At 34.6% G+C, this 12,719-nt stretch overlaps 1 protein-coding gene across 1 annotated transcript; it reads left to right on the plus strand.

The window, feature by feature from the left end:
* The first annotated feature begins 4,072 nt into the window (after nt 1–4,072).
* On the plus strand, nt 4,073–11,728 carry LOC116177138 (lysosomal aspartic protease-like). Its single transcript, XM_031496018.1, has 7 exons — nt 4,073–4,212; nt 8,734–8,845; nt 8,962–9,085; nt 10,108–10,226; nt 10,722–10,921; nt 10,983–11,349; nt 11,499–11,728. The coding sequence occupies exons 1-7, from the start codon at nt 4,154–4,156 to the stop codon at nt 11,649–11,651; spliced, it is 1,134 nt and encodes a 377-aa protein (XP_031351878.1). The 5' UTR covers nt 4,073–4,153; the 3' UTR covers nt 11,652–11,728.
* The last annotated feature ends 991 nt before the right edge of the window (nt 11,729–12,719 follow it).

Here is a 12,719-nt window from a genome sequence, read left to right on the forward strand (position 1 = left end):
AGTGATTAGTAGCAAACATTCTACCGCTGTTCGTCTTCCACAAGTGCATCGATTAACAAAATAAATCCGTCTGCCATAATGATTTATTTAACAAATCACATTCAAATTCAAGTACACCTAACCTCAAAATATGAATTCAGGCGTTGAAAAGTCGAAAACAAGTACCTAATCGAGCTTGTTTAGTTTTCAACGGTTATTAGAAATAATTCAACGCCGTTGAGGTCACCGTAATCACAAATTATAAACAACGTTGACATTTTCTCAATAATTGATGAAATTTCAATGTCGGATACATTTCAATGGTCACCAGAATAAGGCCGAATGCATCCGTTAACTATGGCGTCCACAATTAAGTTTACCAGAAGTTGCGTTCTATGAATCCCAATATTTTGAAGGCAAACTCAAAACTGTAACTGTCATGTGATACACAATGCGGGTAGAAATGCTACTAAGGCTCTCTCATATGACGTTGAAAATTTAGTACTTAAAGTGTACCTATGCTGAATTTTCTATTTCCGCAAAAAAGAATGCTGATCTTAAGGAATGCTTTGAGTTTTTAGACTTAGAATATCAAAAAGTTTTAAGACACGTCGTGACAAGATGGCTATCTTTGTTTAAAGCCCTTGAACGACAGATTAAGTCTTGGCCTGCCGTTAAGAAGTATTTTTTGGAATTAGGAGAAGACCAATGCAACAAAAATGTATGGGAGTTCATTAAAACTCAACAAAACGAAATGGAAGAAGATATCAACGCTAATTTAAGTTTTGCTGAGTGTTAGGTATATCTATTTTGTGCATCATTATATGAGCGTTTTGAATACGATTTTAAAACTGGAAAGCAATTCGTTAACGAGCTCTGAAGTACACGCAGTAATGAACGAATTGAGGACTAAAATCACTTCTAGAATGAACGAACATTTTTTTGGAAGCAAGGTTAAGTTCGCCTTAAACAAACTCAGTCCTCAACAAAAACGCAAGTTTGAAAAAGAAGCTACCGAGGTTTATCAGAGAACTCTAGATTACCTAAGCAAGTTTTATGATTTTGAAAATTCACCTTTCAAGCATTTTTCAAGCATCGACATTAGAACAAATGGTTCCATTTCGTTCAACCAAATAATGGAAACTGTTACAGCATGTCGTATTGACGTTAATCAGGATGCCCTTTTTGATGAAATTGATATTTTGAAGTCAACGCTAGACAAACTCAAACTTGAAATCAACTTCGCAGATTTTTCCGTAGGTAGCTTGTGGGTCAAAATTTTCCAAAATTCAAACTTCGTACAGCTGTACAAAATCGTCTCGAGAATTTTGTCTGTGCCAGTTAGCAATGCCTATGTAGAGCGAGTTTTTTCTCTGATGTCGAACCTATGGACAGATGAACGGAATCGAATGCGTGTAGATTTGGTTAAAGCTGAACTTTGTACGAAATTGAATTTCAACATGTCATGTCAGGAATTTACTGAATACATTAAAAGAGACGAACAAAATGAATTACTTACATGCTGCAAAAGCAATAAGAAGTATTCGTTTAAGTTTAAAAAGTAGGTTATTGCAAAGAAATAAATAGATTTTTGGTTTTTTTCTTTCATTTTATATTTTTATAGTTAGAAAATAAATGGATTTTTGTTTTGTAATAACCATATTATTTTGCTTACTGATTTGGCCTTCACTTGACAGAGCTCACTTTGAATCTACGGGTTCAGCTCGAGACGAAGGTGGTCACCCTACCTATCGGACATATATTTTCATTTTCCAGGAAATTTGTGCGCATCTTTTCTCTAATTTGACCATCGTCGTATCTTCTATTCAATACAGTGTATAATTTTATTACGAGCCATATAAAAAAATAAAGTTGATGATTTCTTCGAAACGTATTGTAACGGAAATGCTCCAGACATGACGTCGCCTTTGGCGCTCTGGAATTTTCTACGCGTATTCGAGAATGTTCGGGACTTACATTGCTTGCGTGTATAAATGGTTGCGGACCGAACATCGCGGCAGTCTACTACCGAACGAGTACGTAAACATCGAGCGCGGAAATATAAATTGCGAACGTGTGAGTGATATAAATAATCGATATAAATTGTACGGATTTTATAGTGTTTTAGTTCTGTTTAATAAATATTGATATAAATCGAACCCGAATTAATAAATCACGTTACAGTATTTATTTATTATTCCTCTCTTTTTCTGGGCCCTCAACAGACTTGAGCCCAATTACAGAGTGACCCGCATAATGCTTTTTAGAGGTGCATCTGCAGAAGGTCTTAAGTTGTTCTATACTACTCCACTTGAGATACAACTACACAAGTTGGTGGCGTATAGGCATTGAATAAAAAATTATTTTTTATTCAATGGTATACTTAGTGCTTGTTCACAATGGACATAAGCGTTACAAAAACATAACAGATACATAAAACATAATATTGACATAAGACATAATTTTACGCAGGTGGAGAAAGTGTTCACAGTGACCGTAAGATTATAATTATCTGCGTAGGCGCAAATCCGAAATTTAAACTCGGCAAAACGTCAAGAACATAGCAATATTATTTGTGGTGTATATGTGTGTCACTGAGATGGAAATTTCAACAGTTTTATTGCTTTTACTGTTAAGAAGACAGAGAGACAAAGTTGTTACAAAACAAAAACGGCGTTGGTGGGTCAGACCTATAAATCGATACCGAGAGAAAAGGGGAGAATTTAAGAATTTAAGCGTGTCTAGAAATGAAGCTGCATGATGAAGAATGGTTTTTTTCATACACCAGGATTATTCGATCACCTATTAACCTTATATCTTTTGTCCCCTTTATTAAACAATTAGGGTTTTAATCGCACCAAACTAATTAATAATTCGACGTCTATACGTTTTCCATGTCGTGTTGGATATAATCAAAAAACAACACACGAAGGACCAAACCACACCAAACTATGAAATAATGCGCCAAAAACTATGTACCAATTTAAAAATAACCAGATTATGTTGGCAGAAGAGATGTCATCGACGTTAGACGTAGTAACTGAAATGTCAAACCAACAGCTGCGTCTTTGTACCCAACAGAAATACACCTAATTCCACTAGATTTTTCATAAAACCTACGTAAAGTTGAAACCGACCCAACTTTATGTATTTTTTATGTACCCTTTCGGTAGGACATAAAACATACACAAACATTTACAAAAAAATAAAAATTATGTAATCATTGTGAACACCTACGTTGGTTTGCTACTATTCAACATTATGAATTATGCATCTGTTATGTTTTTGTTACGCTTATGTCCATTGTGAACAAGCACTTAGGTGCAATTTTATTTTAGAGACATTGTAGACTCGTATAGGTACCTACCTATACGTCATGTAAATGTAATTTCACGTTTATCTAATCTGAAAAAAGGTAGGTATATCATTGAATAATAAAAGAGCCACCATGAGTAGAAGTGGCTCTTGGAAATTGTATTTTATCGATACTACAAAAAGTACGTTCTTATCTACACATTATCGGTCACTTTTTCATACCAAATATTTATTAATTGGTTCATTTAAAACAAAAGAGTACCTACGGACTTTATATAAATGTTAAAAAAATGTGTCATACGTACCTGTGCCTGTTATGTTAAATATTTTGTTGGTACGTGGTATTTACTATCTTTAAACGACATAAAAATCTCAGTTGACAATAACTAATTTAATTTTTGAAATAGTTCCTAGTAATGTATCATTCATATATCTAAATCCACTTTACCCACATACTATGGATTTTTGAATTTGTCCATACCGTTCGAGTTTACCATTGCATACCATACCATTAATTCAGCACGAATTAGTTGCCATACTACTGAACAGTGAACATGGAAGGTCGCATATTTCTGCGTAAAGAATACAAACTTTGAATTCAATGATACAAGTAACGTATGGTGTGGTCACCTATACCTACCATAATACTATAATCAGAGATACTATAAAGTTATGTAGTGACAAGTGTGATGTGTACATGTATACTTACCATATCGTTCACAACGTGATGTTGCAAAACTGAAAGACAATTTTTTTTGTTTGCTATTTACGATATCAATTTCAATTGTTTTTTGGAATTATGATATAGCTACCTGTATATAAGCGTATAGAAAATCTAATTCAGCTTATAAGAACCACAATGTTACAAATAGTGTTTCTATTTTGTTCCTTTACTGTAGTTTGGTGTGGTTTTATAAGGTACGTCATTTAACTTATACGCGTATACTATTCGCATTTGCATATAAGATTGCGTTTGCATTTTTGCGCTCTTGATGTCTATCTGTCTGAGTTACGAAGGTTCCTCTCCGGATCTACACCACTTACAGACTTGGTATTGGCGTCATTCGATCAGAAATTAAAAATTATTTCATGTTTGTATTCTCGTTAAGCCATGAAATATCCATGGGGCGATTAAAATCCAAAACACAAATTTGAAAGTGCACTCTCTGCCTCTTGCTCAAAAGCGGTTTAACTTTTTTTTTTAATTATAGTGTTACCATTGATATAATTGTTCAGAAAAGTTTATTTTTCAATCCATCTAGAGTATAGCTCTAGTCTATAGATGGCAAGACAGCGCGTTTTCTATATTTTTTGGTAACTTGTCCACTCTTATTAGATAAAGTGGGAATATAGAAAATAAGTTGTAAAGATTGTAGTCAAGTAAGTATATATTGGGCAAACAAAATACTACAAATGCAATGGGTTCGGACATAAGGCAACTGACTGTAGCAAAACTACTACCTGCCCCAAATGTGCGGGAGACCATGACCTAGCGAGCTGTAAAGCTTCGGACGCGGAAATCAAATGCAGTAACTGTGCCAACGCCGTTGAGAAACTAAAAATGAAACTGGATGTACAGCACCCGGCCTGGAGTGTTGATTGCCCAGTCTACAAAAAACGACTCGATCAAGAAAGAAGCAGAATTGATTTTTTAGGCCATCCCCAACACTAATCAACCAAGGAAATAGGTACGGATCAACGCTCTCAATCTATTATCAGAACGTAAGTGGAATGCGAACGAAAGCGCAATCTTTCAAAAATAAATTGGCAATTACAAATTACGACATTATTCTACTGACTGAGACCTGGTTAACGGAAAATTTTCATGACGCTGAGTATTTAAACAATCAATATGCGGTCTTTCGCAATGACCGTAATTACGAAGAAATGAAGTGCACCATGGGAGGCGGAGTTTTAATCGCAGTCAAGACCGATTTGAATGCTGAAAAATTGGAATTTCAAAGTGATCTAAATGAAATATGGGTCAAACTTAAAATTAATAATACTTCATACATTATTGGTGTTGTCTACTTTCAACCGAAATCTGGTATTGATAAGTACGTGAGTTTTACCAAAAGTTTAGAAACAATTGAAAACATGTTGCATTCATCGGAAGTGTTAATAGCAGGCGATTTTAACCTACCACAAATTGTTGACGCCACGTATAATTTCGAAAACGCGAGTGCTAAATGCAAAGTAATTAAAAATATAGCTTCGATGTACAACTTAAAACTCATTAATACGGTTAAACTTAAAAACTGCAATAATAGAACCCTTGACCTAATTTTAACTAACTTAAACGCGGAAATTAAATCTGCTGTCGACTCACTGGATAAAATTAATCCACTTCATCCTGCACTAGAAATAGTCTACAAAGTCCATAGACCAGCTAAGCGAATTACCAAATTAACCAACTTCAATTTCAAAAAAGCAGATTTTGTTAAAATGTACGTCCTTTTTCGCGATATCAATTGGAAGGAGTCTCTTATCCTGAAGAATTTCAAATCGGTAGATGATGCAGTAACTAGCTTTAATCAAACGGTAATGAACATTTTCGATGAATGTGTCCCAAAGTTACAATTAGGAGTGCCAATAAGTATCCTAGCTGGTTTAATATAGACATTATTAAGAAAATCAAACAGAAAAATAAGTTTCGGTTACAGGGCCAATCGGAAGACTTCATTGAAGCCAGAAAAGAACTCAAAAGGATGATCCACATTGCTCATAAGAGGTACATTAATCAAATTGAAATGGATCTGCGGAAGAATTCCAATAAATTCTGGAACTACATCAAGTCGTTGAGGAAGAATAGTCAACTACCTGGAGTTTTTGAGTACAAAGACACCTCGTTAACGGACGCCACAAGCATTGCGGACGCCTTTGCATCCTTCTTCGAGTCAGTCTACACTATGGAGAGGAACGATGACCCGGAAGATGACGTGGAATCGGACCTGGTGCTATCCAAATTGCACTTGACTCAGTTACATGATTCCGAGATACTGGAAGCAATTAAAAAATTGAAACCGAGCTCGGCTATAGGCGAAGATGGAATCCCACCCTACATCGTGAAAGGATGTGCATCTTTATTGGTAACCCCCTTACAACATCTATTTAATTTAGCTTTGCAAACATGTACATTCCCTGAAGCTTGGAAATGCACCAGAATAACACCAATTCACAAAAGTGGAAGCCGAAAATTAGTTGAGAATTATCGCCCAATTGCAATTATACCAGCAATAGCGAAAATTTTCGAAAAAGTGATCTATACTAGACTTTATTCCCATCTCAGCAGTATAATTGCAGATCAACAGCACGGTTTCACGCGGAACAGATCAACGATTACAAATTTAATGCAGTTTACGCATTTCTCAGTAGGAGCCTTGGATGAGAGAGCCCAGGTGGACTGTGTTTATACAGATTTTGCGAAGGCATTTGATACAGTATCCCATCAAGTCTTGCTCCGTAAACTTGTTTTAAATTGCGTAAGTAATCCGACCGTCAAATTCTTAAAATCATATTTATCTTTCCGTAAAACAAGAGTGAAATTCAATGGTGTGAATTCAGCCGAATTTTATCCCTCATCAGGCGTTCCCCAGGGAACACTTCTTGGTCCTTTTCTGTTTCTCTTATACATAAATGATTTACCGCGAGTGATAAAAAACTCGAAAGCACTACTATTTGCGGACGACCTAAAACTTTTTAATAAAGTCCAATCCCCAAGTGAGTATTTAAATATTCAAGAGGACATTAACTCAGTAATTAAGTGGTGTATCAAAAATAAACTAAAACTAAATATCAATAAGTGTAAAGTCCTTACTTTTACTAGATCGAAAAATCCCTTACTTTTTGACTATAAGATGAATGGAAAGGTCTTACTACGAGTCACCTCCGTTAAGGACCTGGGCGTGTTTTTCAATACCAACCTTAACTTTAACTTACACATTGAATACCTAACAAATGAGTGTTACAAACTTCTTGGTTTCGTTATCAGGCATACACTCAATTTCATGAATATACAGACAATGCTAACCTTATATAATGCGTTTATTAGATCCAAGCTGGAGTATGCTGCATGTATCTGGTCTCCTCAAACTCTCAAATACTCAGACATGATCGAAAAAGTGCAGAAAAAGTTCATCCGAGTAATGTTTTTTAGGTCAACCCAAAATTATCCACATTTGATCTCTTACGGTACCCAGCTTAATTACTTAAATAGTACTTTCGGCTTAGATATAACGAGGTTAGAAACCCGACGGTACATTGCCTCCACAATGTTTGTCTTCAAAATTTTACACAACTTGTTATACTCTTCCGAATTACTTCAAGAAATTAAGCTTAAGGTACCATTTGTTAAGCTAAGGCAAAATAATACTATTTTTGTAGTTAACAACACAACTTCCCCACTTATTAAGATCTTGATCACTTTAAATAAGTTGTCCTCAGTTAATGATATCGACTTTTTCACGATCCCCTAAATTCAATAATAAATAAAATTAGATCTTAAGTCCTAATATTTGTTCAGAGCCCCAGTGCCATGTAATTGGAATTTTTATTCTGTATGGTTTCTGGTTAAATAAATAAATAAATAAATAAATAAACAAAAGATCTTTAAAAATTTGTTTTAAAGAGCAGATGGCTTACGCATTTGAAGTTTTCATAGCCATGTAAACAAAAATTCCAAAGGTGACTCGACAACAACTCATTTTTGATCGCATAGTAGGTATCATTGTCGTTTATTGCTGTTGGACTTGGATGGAATGGAAATTCCCAACGTAGAACCGTACGTAGGGAATGAAATGCGACTTCCGAGTAGACTGGGGGACTTACATAGTACCTACCTACGTAAACTTTTAAGAGATTCTCACAGCAGTGTTAGGCTTAATCTCGGGCTTCTACACATGAGTAGTGATATATTTAATACTAGACCGCATTGAGGGAATTTTGGATAAATTCGCATCACAAAAGGCTAGGAAAAAAATGTTTCAGAGATCATTTTTTTATTATTAAAAAAATACCTTATTCTATTCATTTTGTAAGAATTATAATTAACTATTATCTAAAAATGCAAATAATTTATGTTTGGTGTAATAATACGTCTATTTCATTGATTTTAAGTATTACAGACTATTTAAAAAAAAAAGAATTTTTTATTTAACCCCAGGTGCCGGGTGGGCACTGAAAGGGCTGTGCCTAGGAAAGAACATGTTCCTAAACCGGCACTGGCGAAAACCCAAAGTCTCTAGGTAGTCCAGGGGCCGAGAACTCGACTGAACAGACAGACAGACAACGGAAAATAGAGCACATAAACGTTACCTTCGTTGTGTTACGCTAAAAATAATTGAGGTTAGAAGAATTAAATTCAAATTGAACATTAGTTTTAGCATAGAGTAAACAATATTCTATGGTTTTAGACTATAATAACAATCTGTAATGTTGCAGTGTACCTTTATATCGAGATCCAATTTCAAGTACATTATTGATACCAAATGCCACAGGACGCCTCAGAACTCGTTATGGAGAAACCTCTGTACGATTGACAAATTTCCTTAATGTAAGTTCTGTAAGGAAATTAAAGTACTCGTCCCTATTCCTCGCCAGTAATGTGTCATTTTCCTGACTTTTATGTAAATAACTATTAAAACAATTTCCTAATATACTTATATTTAGGCGCAATACTATGGACCCATATCTATTGGCACACCTCCTCAGGCATTTAATGTGATTTTCGACACAGGTTCGTCAAACCTTTGGGTTCCATCGGCAGAGTGTCATTATACAAATGCAGCCTGTAGTAAGTATATCCAAAGTTTTCAATAGACAGTGTATACCTACCAGGCTGTTAACTGTTACATATATGATATAAGTCTGTAAAAACAAGTTCAAAAGTAGGTACTCGATGCGTCGAGCTACTTAAGCGCGTTGTTGTGCGACGGATCGAGGTTTTATTAACGCTGAAATATAATCTGCATGCAAAGAAGTGTGACACAATTAAAGCTGACAAAGGTAATACTTCAAACCCGAGCATTCTACCATGATTCCTTCGAAAGTTATACTCAAAAAAAATTTGCAGCTAACCGACCGATCGAACAGCCAAACCATAGAGTAAATAATATTTACTCTATGGTCAAACTGAATATATAGCACTATTTTTATCCAAAAGAGCCTTAAAAATGGGTAGTAGAGAGGATCAAAACAAGCACTTTTTCCAAATAAACCGACCAGAGTCGAACGTGTTCCGTTTGGAAGCCACCCCCATAAAAGTTGTGGACTTTTCATTTTTTTAACTTCTTTCTCAGCAACTAGAACAGTTACAAAGACTGGTGGCACGCCTTTGAATAGGTTTTGGGATATGCCCTTTCCGATTTTGCAAAATTCCTACCATGCAAGAGCGCGCCCCTAACTGGGGGTGCGAAAAAAATTCTCATTTCGACGAAATTTGGTACCTACCTGGGATTTTTTCAAAATGAAACTCACGAATCTGAAATTGGTTTTTCAAAATTTGAAAAAAAATTACACTACAATTCTTGGCCGGACAACGAAAATGGACAGAATTCCACGAAGTTTGTTGTGTATATATTATACTTCATGAGTTATGGAACAAAATTGTCTAACAGTTTTTAAAAATCACTTTTCAAACAAAAGTTATACCTACTCATTTTTGAAAATTGATCTTTCTGGTCAGAAAGTACGTGCCCCTCTCCTACTAGTGCGAGTCATCTAATTTCGCATGTAGTTAGTCTTAGTCGAAAACGTCGCAAATAACAAAACATTACGCAAGTTGTACAATGTTTTTTATAACGATACCTATTTCAGAGACACACAAAAAATTTGATTCATCTAAGTCGAGCACGTATGAAAGAAATGGTACACTATTTGCAATCTTGTATGGAACAGGAAGCGTTGGTGGATTTTTATCAAAAGATACATTAAAAGTAAGTTTTCTTGTTGCCTTTGAATATAAGCTTTCTGGAGTTTATATTTAAAGCTGTTGCGTTATGTGACTTACAATACAACACAATTTAACAGAATATTGCATTTTTTAAATCCGAGTGTACTCTTTTATACATAGGTGCGTAAATTTTAACATACAAATCCCTATGTTCAATTCGTCACAAATACCCCTTAAGATATGCAACTAATCTTACCTAGTTAATGTGTAAGGTGGGTTGCAAAATTGCATATTGCATTGACTTGTATATTTAAGAATTGAGCACAGGGCACTTGTATGTTCATTTATGCATTGTATTTAAGTAAATGTAATAACAAATAATTGGTAATTTCTCATCAAAAATTAGTTTGAGCACAAGCAGACGAATACACAAAAGTTTTCTTTCCCGTTTTAAGTGAACATGAGCAAAATATCGAAAATTGTATGTGCCATATTGTGTAATGTGCGAGCGCAATTATCTACCTACTGTTCACTTTAGATTGGTCAAATAAGTATAAAAAGACAGACGTTTGGTGAAGCCATAGTTCAACCGGGGAATACCTTCGTTGCAGCAAAATTTGATGGAATATTGGGATTAGGATTTCAAAATATTGCAGCAAAAGGAGCAGTACCTCCTGTCTACAATATGATTTCGCAGAAACTTATTTCACAACCTGTGTTTTCATTTTACTTAAATAGGCAAGTATTAATTTAATTCATTGTGATATGTTACTTAATGGTACATCTTCAAACTGTGTAGAAATTACAACGATGGATCACAAGGTGAATTGGTATTTGGCGGTTCTAACCCAAAGCACTACAAAGGCTCCGTAAATTACGTGCCTGTTTACAAAGAAGGTCACTGGCGAATAAAAATGGATTTTCTTCGACTCGGTTCTAGACCATTTTGTAGCAGTGGATGTGAAGCTATTGTTGATACAGGAACCAGTTTAATTGTTGGACCTGCAGCGGACGTTAAGGATATCAATGCAGCCATTGGGGCAAAACTTGATTCCCGCAGTGGTCTATATATGGTAGACTGTAAACTAGTTTCGGCATTGCCTTCAATAACTTTTGTATTAAATAGACGAAGCTATATTCTACAAGGAAATGATTATATCCTTAGGGTAAGCTGCGTTATAAATATATATTTCGTTCAAATATGTTCATGTTTAACTATTTTTATTTTGGTGGTTTCTTATTCTATTTTCTAAAAACAAAGCAAAACATATAAAGAAATGAAACGAGCAATACCTAAATGCGATTGGTCTTTCAGATTAAAGAAGGTTTGAGGGAATCGTGCGTGTCTGGATTTATGGCTTTGTCCAACAGTGGCCCTACGTGGATTTTGGGAGACGTTTTCTTAAGGAAGTATTATACGATATATGATTTGGGAAAAAAGCGCGTTGGATTTGCTGAAGCTGTTTAAATATTATTATTTATAGGTATAGTAACGTCGTTGTTTTCTAAAATACTTATAAGTAAAGTGAGTTTAATTTTGATTTATTTGAATGTTTATTTATGTAGGTACCTACAATTAATTACCTTACTATTTTTCACTCAACGCTATTAGGTAATGTTCACAGAAACTAACACTATTAACGATAAACTATAAATATAAAACGATTGGTTCTTAAACATATTGATTTATAACAGTAACAATTAAATACTTATTACTTAGTCTATTTTATTGATCAATAACATTGAATCTATCATAGAATTATAATTCTATGGAATCTATGTTATTGAAATGATGTAGACTAATATGAACGTCTGTTCAACGATATTGCTCAACCATTTTGCGTTGCAATCAAAGTGAAAGACATTTCTACTTTTTGTATATCAATCTCAATGGAACTACTGCTTCAATTTCACTGAACATTTTTTGACCGTGAAAACGAGCATTCAGTGACATTGATCAAGGATACTATATAATATAAGGATTGCTCGATCCCTACACTTGTAATGTTGCCCAAGTTTAAGTCATATGTGACGTCACCAACGGACCTGGCTGTCAGAATTGACAGTTATAATTTGCTAAGTAGTTGTGAACGGACGCCAGGACGCCGATGTGCAATATTAGACTGTAACAACAGCCGTGTTTGCACAAAAATCACTAACCCGGAAGTCATTTACTATAACTTCCCTAAAACCGATGGATTAATACGCAAGGAATGGATATGGTGCTGCAAGCGAGATTAATGGACAAGTGTTTCTAATTTAAATGCCTGCCTAGTAGCGTTGGGCAAAAAAATCGATTAATCGATTATAATCAAACGATAATCGATAATCGGGTTTGATTATTCTATTAAATTAATCGATTAATCGATTATTTGATTGATCGATTATTTGATTAATCGATTATTTGATTAATCGATTATTTGATTAATCAATTATTTGATTAATCGATTGTTTGATTAATCGATTATTTGATTAATCGGTTATTTGATTAATCAATTATTAAGTAAATTTTAATTGATTATTATTAGCTGGATCA

The sequence above is a fragment of the Photinus pyralis genome, unplaced genomic scaffold, assembly GCF_008802855.1.
Source record: "Photinus pyralis isolate 1611_PpyrPB1 unplaced genomic scaffold, Ppyr1.3 Ppyr1.4_LG7, whole genome shotgun sequence".
Taxonomy (NCBI): Eukaryota; Metazoa; Arthropoda; class Insecta; order Coleoptera; family Lampyridae; genus Photinus; species Photinus pyralis.